Source organism: Pelophylax lessonae (assembly GCF_965119305.1).
Source record: "Pelophylax lessonae genome assembly, chromosome: 11".
NCBI lineage: Eukaryota > Metazoa > Chordata > Amphibia > Anura > Ranidae > Pelophylax > Pelophylax lessonae.
In genome coordinates, this window is record NC_138778.1 from 41673628 (window position 1) to 41697866 (window position 24239).

Here is a 24239-nt window from a genome sequence, read left to right on the forward strand (position 1 = left end):
CCTTCCTTGCTCTATCCAAAATGAAAAAAAGTAGTTTTGCCTTTAGTTATACTTTAAGATCATTGATAGAATCTAGATCATCCATAATGTGTGGGTGTATCTGATGGCTGTATCCCCTGCCGCATACTGGTTTCACTGGCCGGTCATTGCGCCTCTTCTGTTACGCACTGACCTAGTCATGACAAAGTGGCCAGCAAGTGGGACCATAAAAGCTTTAAATGCTAAAGCTTCTTCCAAAGGCTGTAGCTCTGCAAAAGATCGCAGCCCAACGGTCCTGGCAGCAGGATAGTTATTTTTAATAGTTACATAGTAGGTGAGGTTGAATAAAGACAATAGTCCATCCAGTTCAACCTGTGTAGGTGTGTGTGGCTGTAATCATCTCACATAGCCCTTAATGTCCTGATCCTTGAGATGTGCGTCTAAGAGTCTTTTGAAAGCCACCATACTTCCCGCAGAAACCACCTCTTGTGGTAGAGAATTCCACAATCTTGTAGCCCCAACAGTAAAGAACCCCCCAGGTTGCCTGAGGTTAAAACGCTTCTCCTCTAATCGCATTGTATGCCCTCTTGTCCTCATGCAATCCCTTCGACTGAACAGCTTTTTTTCTAAGCTGAGATCCCCATTGAGATATTTATAAATGTCCCCTCTCAGGCGTCTCTTCTCCAGGGAGAATAAATCGAGCGATTGCAGACGCTCTTCATAGTGTTATTTTCACGGGTTTTTTTTTTTTTTAATTTATCTACGGTGTTGCTTTTGACCTCTTTCACACTTTTGAGGCTTGTCTTGCGACTTGGGACTGCAAAGTCGCATGATTTCCAATGAGTACCATTCGTATCTGGGCGACTTCAAAGTAGCCCCTGCACTACTTTGGCCAGACTTTGATGCGACTTGAGGTCCCTTGACCTCAAGAATACACAGGCATTGCTTCAAGTTGCGTCAAAATTGCGTGACTTTTAGGTCATACAAGTGTGAAAGGGACCTTAAACATAGACTCAGTGAGTAAGTACTGTTTAGCGTGAAACTCATGGTCGTTTCAAGAGTACCTTTTGCCTTATGAGTATGTGTAGTTACTTTCTTGGGAAACCACTCATAAATAATATGAGATATAGTTGATGTGACCCTGCAATACTTGCTAAAGGAAAGGGAAGGTTGGCTTTCTCTGTCTGTTCTGGATATCACAGTGAATATCACCCCTCATACAGAAATTCAAGACATTCTTCAACCTGAATGACACCAATGATCCCAACAGAGACACATGTGCCATCCTCACAGTGGAAGGAAGGACGTTTCCTGTGGATGTTTTCTATACTCAAAGGTCAGAATCTTTCTTTTTTTTCCCCTCCTTTTTATCACAGGGACTTCCAAGTCCATTAATTTGTATCCTATGTTCCAATCTGCTGAACTTTTTTTTTTTTTATCAGCCCTGTTCCAGATTACTTGAAGTCTACAGTACAGACGGTGATGAAGATCCATCAAAGTGACATGGATGGAGATATTCTTGCTTTCCTAACTGGCCAGGTATATTGCAATCATCAAAAGGTGAAAAGATGACCCACACTGAAAGTGGCCAAATGTCATCTCTCAATAATAGGGCCTCCCTGTAAAGTAGATGGTAAATACTTTCCTATCTGCTGCCCTCACCATTGAACACCACTTTAATAGAAAGAGCTTGACGCCTAAAAACTCTTCTGAAAACCAATGTTTCTGGAAGTGTTGATCTCCTTTTATGTATTCATCCAGCTGACTCCTTTGTCACTACTGTTTCCGGCATTCTGGTTTCTTCGGAGTATTAAGACATCAACCTAATTACATTCGAGTAGTGGTCTCCAAACTGCTGCCCGGGGGACAAAAGCAAGATCTTTGCTTGCTTTTATCCAGCCCTTGGGCACTATTTCATTCACTGATACCAACAATGGGGCATAATTCCCCCCACTGACACCAATGATGGCGCACAATTCCTCCCAATTACACAAACGATGGAGCACAATTCCTCCCACTGACACCAGCAATGAGGCCCAATGACATCAGTGGTGCGGCACAATTCCTCCCACTTACACCAATAATGGGGCACAATTACTTAGGCTGAAACAACGGGGCATTATTTTTTCCCACTGACGTTGGGACCTTTTCTATTCTCACTGTTCCCAGTCTGGCCCTTCTAAAGTCTGAGTGCCGGTTCACATTTATACAATGCGGTAACGCTGTGAATATACAGCGTGTTCCCGCATCGCATCCGCACCCCTGGCAGTTCAAACTGCCATATGCGATACGCTGGGGGTGTCAATTAAAAGTTAACGACACCCTCAGATCAGATCGCATATCGCAGTGCGATCTGAGAGTTCGCACAGAATCGGACCGCACTAGTGTGAACCACCATGCGATCCGATTCTGCTGCGGACCAAAAAAAGGGTCCTGTGTGTGTTTTAGTGCGATTGCGGTGTGAATTCAGCCATACAAACTGTATGGCTGAATTTGCACCGCACAGACATCGCATGTAATTTTAGGAGCAGTGCGCTCCGAATTACATGCGATCTTTGGGATTGCACAAATGTGAACCGGCACTGAAGGACAGTAAATTGGCCCTTTTGTGTAGAAAGTTTGAAGACCCCTGCATTCGAGCAATGTTTGGTGGTAGTTTTGGAGAGAGTATTTACAATCTGTTTTTTTTTAAACAGAGACTATTCAGTGTTGGAGTTTAGTGACAGAGTTCCTTTGAAAAGAGTTTGAAAGGGGTGAAAAACCCCCCAAAAACTGATGCACGTTTCCAGTGCAGACACCTAGAAGTAGCTGCACAAAATTTAGCACCCTCCAAAATCTTTGTCTTAGACAAATCTCAGATTGTTTTCACAAGCAAAGCAAAGCTGTGACACTTCCCGACCCTTTCCCATCCCTTGCAACATTCTGCACAATATTATTGGCCGGTAAGACTGCCGACCAGGAAAAATATGTGTGCGTGGGATGGGATCAGTAAGCTCCAATGCTACCTGAAAGTGTTGGCGCTTTGCCCATCAGAAGGACCCAACATTCCCCCGTGATATGAGGATACAGGTGGCTGCTGCAGGTGCCTGCTTTCTATACTTGTAGCAGTAACCCCCTCACCTTTCCTATTATTTGCAGGTAAAAAAAATGTGCATTTATTATTTTTTTTATACTGCAGCCTGTAAAGCATTGAACCCACGATCAGCAATGCCACAGAAGCCTGTAGACTCTCAGTACACTGTCTGCCCATAACTCCAATATGGGCAGGCAGTTACTGAATTGCATGAAGAGTCAATACACTACAAGAGAGCTCACCAGTGCCTTCAGTTCATTGAGAACTACAAGCCGTCAGCCACGATGGCCGATGGTACTTGTAGTTCATTAATTCTTGGAATTCTGTGAATGAATGATGCGCCCATGTAACATGTTTCAAAGGTGAACTTAGCCTAACATGCACATGGTTGTGTTGCAAATATAGCGATTAGTATTCAGGATCCTGCTAGTCGAAGCTGCTAGCAAAATCCTTTATAAAAAGTGCCCTGTATTTCGTACATCTGATTTACATGCATTCAGCATAAATGGCCCTGTTGCTAGGACGCAGGCGGCTTTTCAGGAAAAGCTACTTAGTGTCCTTCCATTGCTAGGATGCAGGCTGCTCTTGAACCCCAATAGGATAAATTTGCACAAATGCTTACATGTGTGCATCGTAAAATATACATACACAGCACCTCAAATGCATACTTTTTTTTTTAACAGATCTGAATGCACCACTAGTTTACTGATCTTTACGTAGCTGTGTGCATGTGTCTATAGAAAACAATCCACCTGCATTCAGATCAGTAAAAAAAAAAAAAAAAAAAAATTCCCCTGATAAAAAATATTGTGTTATTCGTGGCCATGTGCATAAGCCCTAAAGAAAGCCTGTGAGCATTTGAAATTTGTAAAGTAAAAGTCTTGTTCTATAGCAAGTATGACTGTTTTTGCCTACCTAAGTCAGAAAATGCTGCTTTCTGCACCTCTAAAGCGTTTTACTTTGTAGTGAAGGCTTAACCTCTTGTCTTCTGGGCTAGAAAAAAACACCAGAGTAAGTTTGCACCCAGTTCTATTTTCTACCAATGCACAATCATAGCAGGGGAGTCAGCCCTTAGCAGTCAGCCCTTAGCAACAAGGTAAAACTGGAATCAGAGGGATGATCCAGAAGATGCTTCTCTGTGCATACTCTAAGACAGCATTTGCCAGCCAGTTATCCGTGGACCACTGATGGTTCACGAGAAAAATGTGGTGGTCTGTAGGGCGTTCTGCCGCAAATAAATGTTGTGGCAAATGTATACCGCCCAAGTTGTTTCCAGTGTTGTTCTCAATGCGTGCTGACAGACAATACTGTCAGCACACATTGATACCTGATGCCTCCTCTGTAGCAGTTCCAGCTCCTGTGAACTCAGAGGGAGTTTCCTGGGAGTAGTGCAGAGAGCAGGAGGTGAAGAAGGAAGGTTCTTCCAATGGTAGCGCTGATTACAGACTGTTGGAGGGAGCACAGAGCTCAAGCACATGGCTGGATAAGGAGTCTGTGTAAGGAAGCAGTGTGGTACAGAGTGTCAGGGGAGAGGCAGAGAACCGAAGCATTGTGTGTGTATAAGGCAGCACTGTGATCCAGGGGAGGGGGGCAGAGAGCCGGAGGATTTTATGTTTAAGGCAGCAGTGTGATCCAGGTGGAGGTGGCCATAAAGTATATAGAGTGTGTAGAAGGCCTATAAAACTCATGTTTGTGGTCCGCGGGATTTAACATTTTGATTTTAGTGGTCCATGAGGTCCGAAAGGTTGGCGATCACTGTTCTAAGATAAGACTTTTACTCTTAAAAGTTCAAAAAGTGTCTTTAACCACTTCTGGACTGGAAGGATTTACCCCTTAATGACCAGGCCATTTTTTGCAATACGGCACTGCATTACTTTAACTGGCAATCGTGCGGTTGTGCGATGCTGTACCCTAATACCTTTCTTTTGGTGGTATTTGATCACCTGTGAGATTTTTTTTTTTTTGCGCTATAAACAAAAAAAGAGCGACAATTCAAAAAAACAAACAATATTTTCTACTTTCTGCTATATAACATTCCCGATAATAAAAAATCTTTTTAGGCCAATATGTATTCTACTACATATTTTTGGTAAAAAAAATCCCAATAAGTGTATATTGATTGGTTTGCGCAAAAGTTATCACGTATACAAACTAGGGGAAAGATTTATGTTGTTTTTATTTTTTACTAGTAATGGCGGTGATCAGCGTTTTTTAGCGGGACTGCGACATTGCGGCGGACAGATCGGACACCTAACTGACATTTTTGACACTTTTGGGGGGACCAGTGACATTACTACAGTAATCAGTGCTAAAAATATGAACTGTTACTGTACTAATGTCACTGGCAGGGAAGGGGTTAACACCAGGGGCGATCAAAAGTTTTAAGGGTGTCCCTAGAGGGTGCTTTCTAACTGCCCTGCTGTTAGGCAGACAAAGCCCACTATACATTTACCTAGCACCTACCTGTAGGGTGCTACATAAAATTGTTTCTTTTAAAAAAAAGGACATATAGAAGCTGGCACTACACTTTGACACATAACTAATGTTATATTATTCCCTCTACCCCTTTAGCCCTCTTGCATATTATTATGTGATGGATGGGCTTGCTGCATGAACACAGAGATCTGTGTTTCTAAATAAGAGGAACACAGGATTACTGACAGAACAGTGGTCTGCCGTGTTTACAACCGCCGTTCTGTCTCCACGGGGAGCGATCGCGGGTGCCTGGCGGCAATTGCGTTGATCGGACCCGCAAATAGCTTTCCCTGTGGCGAATGGGGGCTAGCGGTCCCGCGAAGCGAGGTACAGGTATGTCGTTATGCGGGAAAGAGCTGACCTGCCTCAGTATATGTACGGTGGCTGGTCAGGAAGTGGTTAAAGATGATCTCTGCTATGCTAGTTTGCATTTAACCGGTTGCCGACCGCCGCACGACTATATACTGCGGCGGTCAGCCCTGGCCAGGCAGAGTGACGTAGGGGTACGTCACTCGCATGTCACTGACTTGTGAGCCAATTGCGGGCGGGCGCGCGCCCGCCCTGGCTCGTTCACTGACAAGTCAGTGCGTGTGACCGGCGGACCCGATCGTCCGCCGGTCACTCACGATCGCTCCGGTGAAGGGAGAAAGTCAGGCGGCTAATGTAAACAAGCCGCCTGTCATTCTCCCTGGTGTAAAAATGAAGATCAAACGGTTCTACTATGTAGGACTGTTGATTTCTTTTTTTACACCAATAGCCATGTCCCTTTACAGTTAGAATCACGCCCCTAGGACACACTTAACCCCTCCCTCTCCAATACAGTTAACGCCTTCCCTGCCAGTGTCATTTTTGCTGTAACAGTGCATATGTATAGCACTGATTACTGCAGTAATGTCACTGGTAACCCCAAAAGTGTCAAAAATGTCAGTCAAGGGTCCGATCTGTCCGCCGCAATGTCGCAGTACCGCAAAAAAAGTCGCAGATCGCCGCCATTACGCGTTAAAAAAAAAAAAAAACACCAAAAATGACAAAAATCTTTCCCTTTGTTAGTAAACGCGATAACTTTTGCGCAAACCAATCAAAATACGCTTTTTGCGATTTTTTTTTTTTTTACCAAACATACGTAGCATAAAACAAATTGGCCGAAAATGTTAAAAAATTTAGATTTTTACATTTTTTTTTGAGGAATTTCATATAAAAAAATGTGAAAAATATTGTTATTTTTGCAAAATTGACGCTCTTTTTTTGTTTATAGCGCATGATCAAAAAAATCGCACAGGTGATCAAATACCACCAAAAGAAAGCTCTGTTTGTGGGGAAAAAAAGGACGTCAAATTAGTTTAGGTACAGCGTCGCACGACCGTGCAATGGTCCGTTAAAGTCACGCAGTGCCGAATCGCAAAATACCCCCTGGTCTTTTAGCAGCCAAATCCTCCGGGGCTTAAGTGGTTAAACAGACCACTGTATAATTTCAGAAAATAACTATTCCTTTCAGTGAAAAGTTTATGGGATCTCTGTGCTTGTAACATTATTACACATGGACTTGTTAAATTAAAAATTAGGACCTATATGTGACCACTCCTCCTCTTTAGCATGTCATAGCTAAGTACATAATGAGCCAGCAGTAACAATAATTACCTCTTTATGTGTCAGTCTTGACTATGAAATAATGGAGATCTGTGCAAGCTGCTAGTCACAAAGCTTCCAGTGATTTAAAGCAGAATGGGTAGAGACAACACGTTTTTAGGTGTGGTTTAGGATCTCTGCTAATTTTCTATGAACAGCTTCAGAAACTAATGCTGAATTTTTACAATAAGATATGCCGTTGGAAACCACTGAGAGGTTTTCTTTTTAAATCAAAGCTCTTCTCTAAAGCACAGAGCTTTTAGCGTTGGGTAAATAGACTTAAGCTGGGTATACGCTAGTAGAATTTTGCCAATTTTCATTGTAAGAAAGTTTGTTTTTCTAATTATTAGTTGGGTAAAAATCAACATTCGTTTTTGATTGCACTGACCAGAAAATTCTAAGGAGCAGGATGGAAATTTTTTCTCACATGTATGAATTTCTATGAGTGCGTGTAGTTTTTCGTTCAGTAAAGTCCATTCATTCCAAAATTGAATGTTAAAAAGCAAACTAAATCTTTAACTACTTTCAAACAACATTCGAACATACCACGGATTTTTGTCCGAATTTTCATTCAAAATTCTACTATTGAATACCCAGTTTGAAATGGGTTTTAACCACTTTACCACCGGAGGATTTTGCTGTCTTCCGTCCAGGCCACTTTTTGCGATTCGGCGCTGTGCGACTTCAACTGACAATTGCGCGGTCGTGCAACGCCATACCCAAACGAAATTTACGTCCTTTTTTTCCCACAAACAGAGCTTTCTTTTGGTGGTATTTGATCACCTGTGCGATTTTTACTTTTTGCGCCATAAACAAAAAAAGGGCGTTTATTTTGAAAAAATAACAATATTTTTAACATTTTTTTATATGAAATTCCCCCCAAAAAAGATGTAAAAACCAATTTTTTTTAAATTTTTTGGCCAATTTGTTTTCTGCTACCTATGTTTGGTAAAAAAAATCGCAATAAGCGTATTTTGATTGGTTTGCGCAAAAGTTATTGCGTTTACTAACAAAGGGAAAGATTTCTGTCATTTTTGGTGTTTTTTTTTTTTTAACGCGTAATGGCGGCGATCTGCGATTTTTTTTTTTTGCGGGACTGCGACATTGCGGCGGACAGATCGGACCCTTGACTGACATTTTTGACACTTGGGGGTACCAGTGACATTACTGCAGTAATCAGTGCTATATATATGCACTGTTACTGTAAAAATGACACTGGCAGGGAAGGGGTTAATTTTATTGGAGAGGGAGGGGTTAATGTATGCCTGGTGCTTACTGACGTGTGGGGGGGGGGGGGGGAGGTGACTGAGTGAGTCATGGACAGATTCAGCTATGCTGAACAGTCCGATCTGTCACTCCCTGTCACTATGGAGATCCGCCCGCTCTGTTTACACACAGCGGGCGGATCTCCAGACTCGATCCCCGACGATCGGGTAAGAGCAGCGGCGATCGCCGCTGCTCCTCCCCTGGCCCGACTCCCGCTGTGAATGAAAACAGCGGGAGCGAGCCTCCGGCGGCGCGCAAGCGCCGCCCAGAGGGGGGAGTGTCTGACGACGTAGTACTACGTCGTCAGACGATAACGAGCCACTCTGCCGCAGTAATATTACTGTGAGCAGTCGTAAAGTGGTTAAAGGCCCTTTTTTTAAATTAAAAAAACAAACTTACCTGTTACAGTGCATCCGGAAAGTATTCACAGTGCTTCACTTTTTACACATTTTGTTATGTTATAGCCTTATTCCAAAATGGATTTATTTAATTATATTCCTCCAAAATTCTTCAAACCATACCCCATAATGACAACATGAAAGAAGTTTGTTTGAAATCTTTGCAAATTTATTGAAAATAAACGAAAAAAATAAAATCCCATGTACATAAGTATTTGCAGCGTTTGCTCAGCGTTTGCCCCTTTGGCACCAATCACAGCCTCAAGTCTTTTTGAGTATGATGCTACAAGCTTGGCACACCTATTTTTGGGGCAGTTTCTCCCATTCTTCTTTGCAGGACCTCTCAATTTTTATCAGGTTGGATGGGGAGCGTCTGTGCACAGCCATTTTCAGATCTCCCCAGAGATGTTCAATCAGGTTCAAGTCTGGGCTCTGGCTGGGCCACTCAAGGACATTCACAGAGTTGTCCTGTAGCTACTCTTTTGTTATCCTGGCTGTGTGCTTAGGGTCATTGTCCTGTTAGGCTTCGTTTCCACTGCTGCGGCTACAGAGTCGTGCTACTTCTAGCGCGACTCTGTAGTGTTACTTGTTCGCGGCTTTCAGTGCGACTTGTCCCTCATTATAGAAGGAAGTCGCATGAAGTCGGCCCAAAAGTAGTGCACAAACTAATTTTCATGGCGCCGCAACTCAAGTCGCGGCAGTTAGAACGGGCCAAATGGAAATGAATGACTTTTGACTTGCTGTGCGACTTGACATGTTGCAACAGTGGAAACGGAGCCTTAGAAGATGAACCTTCGCCCCAGTCTGAGGTTCAGAGCACTCTGGAGAAGGTTTTCATCAAGGATGTCTCTGTACATTGCTGCATTCATCTTTCCCTATATCCTGACTAGTCTCCCATTTCCTACTCCTGAAAACTATCCCCACAGCATGATGCTGCCACCACCATGCTTCACTGTAGGGATAATATTGGCCAGGTGATGAGCGGTGCCTGGTTTCCTCCAGACATGACACTTGCTTGCCATTCAGGCAAAAAAGTTCAATCCTTGTTTCATCAGATCAGAGAATTTTGTGTCTCATGGTCTGAGAGTTCCTTTAGGTGCCTTTTGGCAAACTCCAGACGGGCCGTCATGTGCTTTTTACTGAGGAGTGGCTTCCGTCTGGCCACTCTACCATACAGGCCTGATTGGTGGAGAGCTGCAGAGATGTTTGCTCTTGAAGGTTCTCCTCTCCTCACAGAGAAACACTGGAGATTTGTCAGAGTGACTATCAGGTTCTTGGTCACCTCCCTGACTATGGCCCTTCTCCACCGATTGCTCAGTTTGGCAGGGCGGCCTGCTCTAGGAAGAGTCCTGGTGGTTCCAAATTTCTTCCATTTATGGATGATGGAGGCCACTGTGCTCTTTGGGACCTTCAATGCTGCATATTTTTTTCTGTACCCTTCCCCAGATCTCTGCCTTGATACAATCGTGTCTTGGAGGTCCACAGACAATTCCTTGGACTTCATGGATTGGTTTGTGCTCTGACATGCACCGTAACTGTGGGACCTTATATAGACAGGTGTGTGGCTTTCCAAAATCATGTCCAATCAACTGAATTTACCACAGGTGGACTCCAATCAAGTTGTAGAAACATCTCAAGAATGATCATTGGAAACAGGATGCACATGAGCTCAAGTTTGATCGTCTTGGCAAAGGCTGTGAATACTTATGTACATGTGATTTTTATTTTTTCATTTTAATAAATTTGAAAAAGGTTTCAAACCAACATCTTTCACGTTGTCATTATGGGGGATTGTTTCTAGAATTTTGAGGAAAATAATGAATTTAATCCATTTTGGAATAAGGCTGTAACATAACAAAATGTGGAGAAAGTGAAGCACTGTGAATACTTTCCAGATACACTGTAAGTGCAAAGGCTTTGCACAGAGCAGCCCTGATCCTCTTCTTCAGGGGTCCCCCACCGACGGTCCAGGTCCCTTCTCTTCGGCGAGTGCCCCCAAGGAAAGCCTCTTACCGTAGGAGCACCCGTACACGCTCACTCCCAAGCCACCTTGTTTTCTTCCATTGACACAGAGCAGGGGGCTCGGCCCCACTCCCTCACCACAACATTTGATTGACAGCAATGGGAATCAATGGCTCCTGCTGCTACTAGTCTTCCCAATGAGGAGAGAAACAGTGATGAGAGCTGCTTCTCTTGTGCACATCGCTGGATCAGATCGGGCTTGGGTAAAAAAAAAGGGGGAGGACGGGGGCTCCTGCATCATCGGTTTTTTACCTTAATGCATAGAATGCATTAGAACCACTTTAATGCAGGGGGCATGGCCAAGTCACACGCTGTATGTCTTATTGACACACAAAGCGGGGCTCAGGAGCAAGCACGCACGTGTGCCCCATAGCAAGCGGCTTACTATAGGGACACCCAGCAGGGAAGAGGAGCCAGGAACGCCAGCAAGTGACCCAAGAAGCGGAGAATCAGGACCATTGCACAGAGCAGGTAAGTATTAGTGATTGAACGATATCGTTTTTCTAGTGCCGATACTGATACCGATGTTTTGGCCATCGGCTATCGGTATCTGCTGATATTTTCGGACATTTAAAAAACATTTTTATTTTTCACAGGTACTCTGGTGGAGGGATCTGGGGGTCTAAAAGACCCCAAACCCCTCCTCTGCACTTAAAAGCATTCAAAACGCCAAGTTTGGCTGTTTTGAATGCTTGCATTATTTTGAATTTGCTGCCGAGTACCCAGAAGTGATGTCATGACATCACGCCCGGGTTTTTTTACATGGAGACCCGATCAGAGCCGAATGCGGCTTTGATTGGGTCTTCTCTTCGGCGGCCATGCAGGAAAGATGCCCGGGTCTCCCACCCATGCCAGCAACATAGAACTCGACCATTACTGGGATAAGCTTTATTACTTGCACAGCTTTTGAAACCAAACATGCTCTTCTTCGTGGTTTCCTGCATTTATCCCCGGACCTAGGAATATAAATAATGGAGTACCTCAGGCAGGCTGCATGGGGACAGAAATGGCCTAAAGTTATTGCATCTTCATCTACCTATATTTTAACAAACTGCACAACACATTTAAAACTAAAAAGACCTTTTGTCTGCATGGGTGGTTTCTGTAAAAGATGCATCTAGCAAGTAGATTTGAACTCAAAACTTTAAAAATTTGAACTCGGAAAGATTTGCTGTTATAAGGAACATCTAGGGAGATCCATTGTTCTAAGTAGTGCCCTAAAATTATACCTTTTGTCGTGAATTCCTTCTGAAAAATGGAAGTATACTTCCTATGTATGTACATAATAGCTGTATATCTGCAGTGTGAGATCATCTATAGCACTGCTGCCTCTGATTGCTAGTCTCTTCAGCTTTGGAGTGATATTGAGGATTTGAGTGATGTCGCTACCCTGCTGCTCACTGTTCATATGGCTGGATCTTGTTTGCTGTAATGTTGTTTCTTCTCTCCCTTTGACAGGAGGAGGTGGAAAGTGTGGTGTCAATGCTGGTGGAACAGGCCCGGATTCTTGCTCGTTCAGGCATGAAGAAACACCTCCGTGTTCTTCCCATGTACGCAGGACTTCCCGCCTCTGAACAAATGAAAGTATTTGAAAGGGTCTCACCCAGTGTCAGGAAGGTACGCTTAATTTTTTAAAACAGGATATTAGGAGCATACTAAAGTGTTTGGAAAGCTAGAACTTTTTTTTGTTTTGGATAGGGCAGAGAAGGGTTAAATCCCCTTCAGCTTATTTTTTTTGGTCTGTGTCTTGCAGGGAAATTTCTCTTTACTTTTGTCTTGGAGGTGCAACATAAGTGAGAGGAAATGTTTAGAGTTAATTAGTTGATTCAGATGATTAGGTTAATAGCTCGTTTAGAGAACCTTTTCATGATATGCAAATTTTTTGAGATAGGAATTTTGGGTTTTCATGAGCTGTATGCCAAAATCATCAATATTAAAACAATAAAAGGCTTGCACTACTTCAGTTGTGTTTAATGAATCTAAAATATATGAAAGTCTAATGTTTATTAGTACATTACAGAAAATAATGAACTTTATCACAATATGCTAATTTTTTGAGAGGGACCTGTACTTGGGAACTCTTCCAGTAGGGAGCCGGTTTGAGTGATTTTTTCTCACTCCATGTTGTGACTTTCTGTTGGGAACTGAATGGAAATCTTCTTTATTGGACACAGAAAGCAAAAAAAAAAAAAAATTCTGATGGTTGTTGTAAACATTCCCTGCTCTATACAAAACTACAAAACCAGGAAAAAAAAGTTTTGGCTTTATATAATTTTTAAATCACCTAGCAGCTTCCTATGACTGCCAGGGGACTTTGCTGGTTACTGCATTGGCCATTACGTGGAAGACAGTTATTTTTATTATAAATAATGAAAGTGGAAAAATAGGATCTCCCCCAAAGTGGAGGGATATACTCAAACCTCTAAGGTAGTCCGGAACAATGGTGGTAACTATGGCAAGGAAATGTCATCATTGAAATCCCCAAGAAAAACATGAAGCCATCTGGTCGTTTAGCCCAATGAGCTGTTTCAAATAATTAAACATTGTTTGATGGCAGTATAACTAAATACATTTTGTAGGTAATACCTAAAATCCTTGTCTTTTTTTTTGTGTCCCTTTAGGGAGATTTTATTTCACTTCCTGTCTGAAGACACAGCAAGAAGTGAAAGGAAACTTCAAAGGAAGACAAGTCCTCTCTTAAGGCCCGTATTACGTACCGATCGTCGTCATACAAACGTCGGCGGACGAAAGATCTGCGATTGTACGCTTGTTAGTATGGTGCCTCCGACAGATGTCTGCGCACATTCTGCGGACAAGAGTCTTTCTTGCAAACATAAAAATTTTTGTATGCCGACACCAGAACGGACGATTGTTCGCCTGTCAGTACAGAAATCAGCCGACAGACTGCAGATTTGCAAGACTGGGCATGCTCAGAAAAGAAAAAACACAGGGAAAGTTAACCATTACAAGACATTACTTCTGCAGTCAGCTGAAGTCGGCGGACAAAAGTCTTGTGCAGTCTTTGCACTTTTCAACAGACACCGACATTCCGGGGACAAAAGACGGACGATCGTCGGCAGACGATCGGTACGTGTGTACGGGGCTTTAGATAGTTGTCAGTGGGACGAGTGTCTCTACTGGGAGATTTTCACGTGTTTCCTATTCTGATGACAACTCAAAATTGTGGATTTCATCTAACTGTTGACCTTGGTGACAGTGGTCACCGGGATAAACTGCTCTCAGTAAATTCCCCCTGCAGGGACACAGCAGAAAAAAAAAAAAAAACCCACAGGGATCTAACGCCAAAAATGTTGGCTTTAGGTACACTTTAAAGCAGTATTAAACCCAAAAGCAAACCTTTATTATATTGCAGCTTACCGGTTCTTAGATGTGATGGTTGCATTTGTTTTTCTTTTTGTATGCTTCCTTTCATTTATTTTCATCTGCTGCTCCAGCCAGTAAGTCTGTTGTTTTTCAACGGAACAAGCTGTCCTGCAGTTGTAGCAGTTAAGAGTGTTAAGAGACAAACCATTTACCACTGACGGAGTGCTAACAATGATAAGCTTTTATTTATTCATGTAATATCTATATCCCAAAAGAAAAAAAAAACTTTGCTGTAACTGCTTATGTAACTGCAAATTGAGCTGGAGTTTGGCTTCAATGTGTTGGTGTATCTAAATCTGCTAGTCCATCTAATACCTCGTTTCCACTGAGCGGATCGGTTTCGGGTCGGTACGGTACGCTATTTTGAATGTTTCCATTATGAAAGTGGCCCATACAACCGAACCAAACCGCACCATTCCTGGTCCTCCTTCAGATGTAGGGCCATAGGAAATGGTACGGTACGGTTAGGGCGGAGCTACTGGCGTCACACGATACATTCCACTGATTGGTGGACAGGAAAACGTCAATGCTCAAGTCAAACGAAAGCGCAAAACAAACCCCACGTTTGGTGTAAACCCCGCATGGCCTCTGGCTGTCTGACTTGCAGTGGAAACGCTCACCTGAATAGGCCGGACCATCCTAACCCTTCCAAACTGTACCGACCCGAACCGTTCCGCTCAGTGGAAACGAGGCTTAACACTCCCCTCCCCCCAGACTGACAATTCTGCTGCCCAAAGGTGCCTCCTGTGCTCCTTCATCCAGAGTGGAGGTACTCTAATACGGGAGGTGTGTTACTGGCCAGATCACCAGGTGAAAACAGAAGGAAAAAAAGCTTAAAAAAGAAAACTAATAAACCACTTTTTAAGGATTGGTTAACTGCAATATATTAAAGTTTTTGGTTTTGTGTTTAAAATCGCTTTAAAGTGGTTGTAAACGCAGTGAAGTGACTGGCCTCAGGTGTTACACAGTGATAAAACAAATCCTCCTACGTAAGTTGTACCTGTTTATCTACAGTATTCTTTCCCCTACATCCTTTTAAAGTCTGCTAGGCACGTTTAGCGCTGTAGTGTTTATTTCAATAGCCAGAATGAATTCATATTTTGGCCAATAAAAAGAATGAATTCCCAAGCACATGTCGTGCCTAAACGTGTTTGCAAAAACGCGGATTAGGCGCGTATTTGAATCTGCTTTTCTTCTGTTGGGAGAAAAGCAATTAGAAAAGTCCCTGTTCTTATATGATTTTTTTCTTTTTTTCTGCATATTTATCTTTCTTTTTTTTCCCCTTTCTTTTTTTAATCGTATTGCTTTCTCCCTTCAGGTAGTTGTTGCCACTAACATTGCAGAGACATCCATCACTATAAACGGAATCTCCTTCGTTATAGACTGCGGATTTGTCAAGTTGCGAGCGTATGACCCCAAACGAGCGGTAGAATCTCTGGTCGTGGTTCCAGTGTCACAAGCCTCTGCTAATCAAAGAGCTGGCAGGGGTGGAAGAAACCGATCTGGCCAGTGTTATAGGCTCTATACAGGTGATAAATTATTGCATAATGTTAAAGCAGAGTTCCAGCCTCACACACTCACCTGTCCAACGGTCCAGCGATGCGGCCGCCCGAAGCTTCGCTCTTCTCCCTCTCTGCTCTGCGGCTCCGGCATCACTGGTGTGGGCACCCGGCTCTGACAGTTTGCGGCTTCACAGCCGGGTACGCACTGCGCATGCGTGAGTTGCGCTATGCGTCGTGATTGGCCGGCAATCTTCTGGGACCTCTGACATGTCCCAGAAGATTGCAAGGAGGGAGGGGGAGAGGAGAACTTCCACTCAGGGCGCCGCGACGCTCCAAGCGGAAGTGGGAGCGGGTACCTCTCAAAACTAGGTACCCGCTCCCCCCCCAAAAAAAAATGACATGCCAAATGTGGCATGTCAGGGGGTTAGAACTACCTAACACGGAAGTTCCACTTTTGGGTGGAACTCCACTTTAAGTCGGTGAAAAGGCTGCTAATGCTATTGTGGAAGCTGCTGCTGTGTTTAAATATCAGAACTGCATTACCTTAAAGGATTATTGTAAAAACAGAGAAAAATGCGCCATCTAACATATAACCATGTGTTAAACTAATTTTCCAATTGGTGAACAATCACATAATGATAAAAAATATACATAACCCAAACATAATGTCAAATTAGTAAAAAATAGTGTCCATATTTCAAAAATATAAACAAATCAATGTCCTTGTTGTATATGGAAGCGCATTTTTCACAGTTTTTATAATATTTGTTTGTTTTCGATATTTGGAAATTGTGCAGCAATCTTTACATTTTCATTTTTTATTTTACTTTGATTCAGCGCGAGGTATACTATATAATATATATATATATATATATATATATATATATATATATATATATATATATATATATATATATATATATGTGTATATATATATATATATATATCCTTGTATTACCTTAAAGGATAACTATACTACTATACTTTTTGTACAGTTGTGCTTTAAAGTGATTGTAAAGGCACAGTTTTTATTTTTTTAAAATAACAAACATATTAACCTTACCAAAGTTTTTGTACAGAGTAGCCCCGATCCTCCTCCTCAGGTCCCCGGTGCTCCTGGCTTCTCCCCCCTGCCGAGTTCCCTCTTAGCATGCTGCTTGCTATGGGGCACTCATGCATGTTCGCTCTCGAGCCCAGCTCTGTGTGTGTGTTTATAAGACACACAAAGCGTGGACTCGTCCCACCCCCTGCTCCCTCTTCACTGGCTGTAAATAATAGCAGTGGGAGCCAATGACTCCCGCTGCTGTGTCTGAGTCAGTGAGGAAAGAGAGTTGAGAGAGCCTCCGCTCTTGTGCAAATCTCTGGATCAAGATCAGGCTCAGGTAAATATAAGGGGGGGGGGCTGCTTGCAGAAGGCTTTTTTCCTTAATGCATTAAAGTGGCTGAAAACTCAATTGCCCCCATGTTTTGCCTCGTATAGCAGTGCAGTGTTTTTTTTTTTTTCCTATTCCTTAATACCTTTTTGCTGTGTTCTGCTTTGCAGTCACGTGTCCTTTCCCTGCTGTTCATCCCGATCTAAGGGAGCCAAAAGAGTGGGGACAAGATTCCCTGCTGACGTATGTAGTCAATGAAGGCTGGAGGGGAGGGGCGGGGAGGACATTGTGTTCTCACTGAACACTACGGAACCGACAGGACAGGGAGAAAGGGAGGAGGAGATGCAGAGATGCACAGGGACGTAAGCTGACCACGCTGTCATGGCTCGGGAGCCATGATAACCGTGGTCAGCACACAGAGGGGAAGTCTGGTACAGGCAGGATCAACCAGGTACTGTAGAATATTCAAAGGGACAATTGACTAAGCAAAAGCACTATGCTATAGCCCCTGATCTGTCCCAGATCGTCACTGTGCTGCATGCTGAGAGCCCCACTGCCTTCTCATGAAAAGTCTTCCAGATGGGTTGCACATTTGCAATAGAATCCCCATTCGTAGTCCCAATAGTGGACAGCCTTCCTATAGAAATTAATGCGGATTCTGCTGTGCATGTGCAGTCAGCCGGTCTTACTCGTTCTGCTGCATTCTCAATCTACCAGAAAAAGACCTCTTTATAATGGCAGCAACAGGACGAATGACCTGAGAATGCTGGAGTCCTAAAGAGGTGTAAGCAGCCAGTGGGATAGCCCTACTGCCAACAATATTTGACATCTGACTGGAATAGATTTACTAAAACTGGTGCACTCAAAATCTGCTGCAGCTGTGCATGGCAGCCAATCAGCTTCTAACTTCATCTCATTCAATTAAGCTTTGGCAATAAAACCTGAAAGCTGATTGGTTTCTATGCAGAGCTGCACCAGATTTTGCACACTCCAGTTTTACATAGTTACATAGTTAGTAAGGTTGAAAAAAGACACAAGTCCATCTCGCCCAACCAATAAAAAACAGTAAAGAAAACCCAACCATACAATCCCATATACACAATCCTATACCCGCAGTTGATCCAGAGGAAGGCGAAAAAAAACCCCCAGCAAAGCATGATCCAATTTGCTACAGCAGGGGAAAAATGTCCTTCCTGATCCCCCGAGAGGCAATCGGATATTCCCTGGATCAACTTTACCTATAAATATTAGCACCCATTTATATTATGTACACCCAGGAAAGAATCCAGGCCTTTATTAAAGCAATCAAGTGAGCTGGCCAGAACCACCTCTGGAGGGAGTCTACTCTACATTTTCACAGCTCTTACGGTGAAAAAACCTTTCCATATTTGGAGACAAAATCTGTTGTCCTCCAGATGTAAAGAATGCCCCCTTGTCCTCTGTGTTGACCTTAAAGTGAATAACTCAACACCAAGTTCACTATATGGACCCCTTATGCATTTATACATGTTGATCATATCCCCCTTAATCTCCTCTTCTCAAGAGAGAATAAATTCAGTTCCTCTAGTCTTTTCTCATAGCTGAGGTCCTCCATGCCTCTTATCAGTTTGGTTGACCTTCTCTGCACTTTCTCCAGTTCCCCAATATCCTTTTTAAGAACTGGTGCCCAAAACTGAACTGCATATTCCAGATGAGGTCTTACTAATGATTTGTACAGGGGCAAAATTATATCTCTCTCTCTGGAGTCCATGCCTCTGTTAATACAAGACAAGACATTATTTTAGTAAATAATTTAGTAAATAATCTGAGGAATCGGAAAGAAAGAAAAGAAAAGTGGAGGGTGAGCGCTCCATATTATGTGGATAACATAAAAACCCAATGCATATCAAATTGCAAGGAGTGCAGACATTAAATAAGAACCCATAGGGTAAGCGCATAAAGGCCAGAACCACACATCCTAAACTGAGTAAAAAAAAAAGAAAAGTGTACGAAGGTCAAGAAAGCGAGATGGAAAGAGGAGAAAGACCAGTAGGCCAACAAAAGAGGAGCAGAGGGAGAGAGGGATCATGGAAAGGGGTCAAGAAGGAAGGTCCCCAACTGAGCTGGGGACTATCCAAGTGCTATGGCAGGTATGACAGCGGACTGCTCAAAATGGTATAATCACAGGGTGATCATCATGTAACAAACAGTATTTTAAGTGTTATTTTAACTAAATGACAAAAGGTTTCAATATCCACAAAATCTCAGGTCTGAAGCTTTTTGGATAATAGATCTGATGCTTTATATGACTTTTTCCTAATTTGTAAAAACAAAAGCCTGCATTGGCATTTTGTAAAAGTTATATTAATATAGTGTATGCATTATAATGGTTTAGATATTGTAGGCGTATTATTTTGATTTCCAGTGATGTTTTTGGCTTACTGTACTCCATTATCCTCTCTGCATGTGTCCCCCCCAGGCTTATTTATACAAATGTCTTGGGAATATACAGGATATTAAATCCCATTCATAGCAGTGCACTTGTTGTATCATGTTCCCGCATCCCTCACACTCCAAGGTGTGTCAGTTTAAAGCTTTTAAATAGCTGATGTAATAAACCGAATTTCCCGCCTTTGCGTTTGAATTTTCAAAGAATAACGCATTCGTTCATCCACTCAGCGTGGAGCTGTCTGACGTTACGAGAAGATAATTACAATTAGGGTAAAGTTGGCAGTACAGCGTGCAAACCTTCATCCCACCCATCACATAAAGAGTTACAGTGATCTCTCTTGTTTATGCAGCAGATGCCAGAAGAACATACAGTAAAGTAGGAGAGAGACATCTAATGTGCTTAGGTGATAATACACAGATCAGAAGTTACTCAGTTGAAAAAAAGAATCATGTCTATGAAGTTTACCAGCAGTTTTCCTCCAGAGGAAGACATAACTCCCAGGGCTTCTTTGACCAACTATGAAAATATTTTTCAAAAGGCCTTAAACAGGGCAAAAAAATTGACTTCCATCATTTAACATCAATGGTGGTCATGGATAAACAGATATCATACTACTTGTTATGTGGTGCCCATGGGGCACGTTAGTTCTGTCATCTGCTGCATAGTGTAGTGGGAGAATATAGGGCCGTTTTACCGAATGGGCACGCTTGGCAGTTGCCCGGGGGCCCCTCTAGCCACCCAGCCCCAGCCAAGCATTAGTCCTGATTCCTGTGTGCATCCTGCCACTGAACTTAGTTAGCAGGTGGAAGGCACCTGTTGGCCCTGCACTGCTGTCAGGCCACTTGGGCCATGGAGGGGGAGCCTTCACGGGAACAGACACACACAGGACAGTCGAGTCTGACTCCCGTATATGTGTGTGTTCACCGGACCCAGCCGCTGAAATTGGAAGCTGTCATTAGCCTTAACGATAATTTGCATTTTTATTCTTGTGGGTGATTTTGTATTCAGGGCCCCAGTGCACTGCATTGCCCTTAAGATGCCCTTGCTCTTAAGATGGCACTGGGAGAATATGCTGGGTACACACCGCTCAAAAGGCAGCCTGCAAGATCTTAGGCTGCCGTGAAAGCCTGGGTGCCTGCCTGGTCCGCAGCCAACTGGATATGTGAAAGGGGAGAAAGGTGGCAGCACTTCCAGGAATAAAAACAGCTCCTTTATTTTATATCCATTAAAAGATGAAGCATGACATATACACAATCCACAGATGATCAGTAAACGCGTTTCACACTCCTGTGCTTATTCATCTGTGGATTGTGTGTATGTCATGCTTCATCTTTTAATGGATATGCAATAAAGGAGCTGTTTTTATTCCTGGAAGTGCCGCCACCTTTCTCCATAGTGTAGAGGCCCTGCGTACTGATAGAGATGTATTTTTATGGCCAATTCACACTATAATATTTTGCTGCATGGTAAAACGTGTGTCACCGCAGGGGCACATAGGAAACAATTGTTAACCAAACAACATGTATATATACTGGCGCAAGAAAACAGGAAGGGGCCAACAGTTTCCACCCTAAGGGGTTAAATCCAATATATGGGTATCAAATACATATGAAAATAAATAGGAGGCCTGAGGAAGGAGAGCATGCTCCGCAAACGCGCCGCCGCCTGCGTCATCACGTCACGACCGGGAAGTGACGTCGGAGAGCCCCTGTGTTCCAGCTACCAGGAAGCGCCGACATCCATCGGCTGTTACCGAGTGCCTGAGACCGCCGGAGCCATCTTGAATCACTACCCCTATGGACGGACCATTGACATTGTTATATGATGCTCCCTTTACATACTCGTTCGTGAGTATATTGGTGTTTGATTACCATTTTATATTAAAGCCTTTCTACTGCACTTAGAGTGGCGCCGGTTTTCTTTTACAGGAAACAATTGTTGCCTATGTGTCCCGTTCACACTGCAACGCAGCCTAGCGCTGTGCTAAAATGCAGATATGCTGCATTTTGTCACAGCGCACCGGGCTGAATCGCACTGTAATGTTGGGCAGCGCATCACTCATTGCAGTGAATGAAGTGTACGTTTTGTACACTTCAAATAAAGCTTGTACAAAAAAAAAAGAAGGGGGGAGCCATGTGATGCGCTGAATCGTGCAACACACTGCCCCCTAGCGAAGCTGGCAATGCAGAACGGCCAGAGCGGTGAATCACTCCTGCTGCTCTGCCATATACCGGCTGTATAGTGTGAATCTGCTCTTAATCTAGTGAACCTATTACTAGGTTAATGCAGTATTAATCCCAAAAAGATACACTTTTAATATATTGCAGCTTACTAATCCTTTGATGTGGTGGCAGCATTGTTTTTTTTTTATGTGGTGTGCTGGGGGGGGGGGGGGTGGGGGCTTGGAACCATTACAGCAACAGTTTCTTTTTTTTTTTTTTTTTTAACCCCTGTCAGTGGTTTGTTTTTAACCCCCTAACTGCTACATCTGCAGGACTGTTTTTCTGTTCTGGCAGGATCACCAAATAAAAATAAAGGAAAGAACGCATAGAAAAGAACACACATATATCAAAGAATTAGTAAGCTTAATACATAATAAATGTTTGCTTTTGGGTTTAATATCATTTAGTGATTGTAAAGGAACATTTTTTGTTTTTTTTAAAATAACGAACATGTTATACTTACCTGCTCTGTGCAGTGGTTTTGTAAAGAGCAGCCTGGATCCTCCTCTTCTCAGATCCCCCAGCAGTGCTTCTGGCTCCCCCCTTCTCCCCCTCTGCCTAGTGCCACCATGGGGGCACTCGTGCATGCTCACTCTGGAGCTGGCTCTGTGTGTCTGTAGACAAGCAGAGCATTGCTAGGCCCCACTCCCTTCTCCCTGTCTGTGACTGACAGCAGCGGGAGCCAATGAGGGAGAGACCTGATAGAGCCACTGCTCTTGTTCAAATCACTGGATCGAGATCGGGCCCAGGTGAGTATAGGGGGGGGTGGTAAGGCGAGCTGCATGGTGCATGCAGAAGGTTTTTATTACCTTAATGCATAGAATGCATTAAGGTAAAAAGAAAAACTTCTGCATTTAGAGCCACTTTAAAAATAAATATCACAAGCACTGCTGCTATCCGAGACTTCTGCAAACATTGTGCCCCTGGCTTTACACTGTGTTTCCTCCTGCTGGTCCCTATGTCGCTTTTGTATAATTTTGTATAATTTTGTGACATAGTGGTTGGGAGGAGGAACCATAGCCTCCCCAATAGCTGACCTGACACATTTGGAATTGTCCCAAAGTATTGCTGCTTGTAGCTCTGCAAGAAAGTAAAAAAAAAAAAAAGGCTCCCTGCCCACCGGACAGATTTGTGTTGCAGGAATGTGAGAGAGCTGAGTGAGTAGAGAGATTACCTAATTAGTCTCCTGCTGCTCCTTCATTGGTTTCTCAGCACACTGAAGGCAGAGAGAGGATAACACTGAATCCCTTCTGTGTCCTATGACTGCAGAAAAGAAAGTGGTGTATTCTGCTTCACTGTGCTCTGCGTGGTTGGGCTTTGTAAATCTTAGAACTGAATGGACAGAATAACTACCGTATTCTTTTTGGCGTGTGTGTATTTTTCATCTGTGCGTTTTATTGACTGGAATTCAGCGTTACCTATTTTTTATATTCTTTTTACACTTTCTGAATTTACTGATTGAATGAATTTTTTTATGCTCCTCACAGAGGAGGATTTCCAAAAGCTTCCTCCTTCCACAGTCCCAGAAATGCAGAGAAGTAACCTGTCACCTGTGATCTTGCAGCTGAAAGCACTCGGCATAGACAATGTCCTGCGCTTCCATTTCTTATCGGTGAGCCGTGAGTACTATCAATGTTGATGCATCTTAACCACTTCCCTCCCACCAATGGTACATTTATCGTATGTCGTGGTGAACTTCCTGGTGTAGAGGCGGGCATGCCCCCCCCCCTATCCTGTTTTGTGATTGGACACAGCACAAGTTTGTCAGGAGGTTACAGCCAATGATTTTGGCTGTATACCTGCTGATCAGCTGTGGCCAATCACAGCACAGAGATATGTGTTTTTGTAAACCCCAAACTGGATCTCTCCCCACTTTCAGTTAAAAGCAGCACACACACATACTTGGTAGGCACACAGTTAACCTCTTGATTGCCCTCCTGATCACTCCAGTCACCCAGCCAGTAGGGTTAGTACAGTGTATAGTATGATCACTGTATGTGTCGGTCAGTCAGTGTTCCTTCCTGCCAGTGTGAATTAGCGCCTGATTGCCCGCCACTCTGTCACATTTACATTAGAAGTTGCTGATCACCGCCATTACTAGTATAGTGTCTCTACAAATCAGGATCTTGATCATGATCAGACCTATCCTAGTGTCCCCAAAAACGCAGTTTAGTTTTACCAAACACATGTTGCAGAATACATTTTGGCTTAAATTTATGAAGAAATTTGATTTTATTGGATATGTTTTATAGCAGAATTTTCATCATTTTTTCATTTATATAATAAAAAAAAAATAAAAAAAGCCCAGTGGTGATCAAATACCACCAAAAGAAATCTCTATTTGTGTAAAAATATAATTTTAATTTGGATACAGTCTTGCATGAACACGCAATTGCCAGTTAAAGTAGCGCAGTGCTAAATAGCAAAAAAATGCCCAAGTCATGAAGGGGGAAAAAACCTTCCTGAGGACAAGTGATGATTAGGGGAG

At 43.1% G+C, this 24239-nt stretch overlaps 1 protein-coding gene across 1 annotated transcript in view; it reads left to right on the top strand.

Moving 5' to 3' along the window:
• DHX35 (DEAH-box helicase 35) overlaps nucleotides 1-24239 on the top strand; it is a 110128-nt gene that overhangs the window by 44704 nt on the left and 41185 nt on the right. Inside the window, exons 9-13 of the mRNA XM_082272917.1 lie at nucleotides 1203-1315; nucleotides 1422-1518; nucleotides 12298-12456; nucleotides 15542-15752; nucleotides 23239-23363. Coding sequence (XP_082129043.1) covers nucleotides 1203-1315; nucleotides 1422-1518; nucleotides 12298-12456; nucleotides 15542-15752; nucleotides 23239-23363 — 705 coding nt within the window. The remainder of the gene's footprint in view (nucleotides 1-1202; nucleotides 1316-1421; nucleotides 1519-12297; nucleotides 12457-15541; nucleotides 15753-23238; nucleotides 23364-24239) is intronic.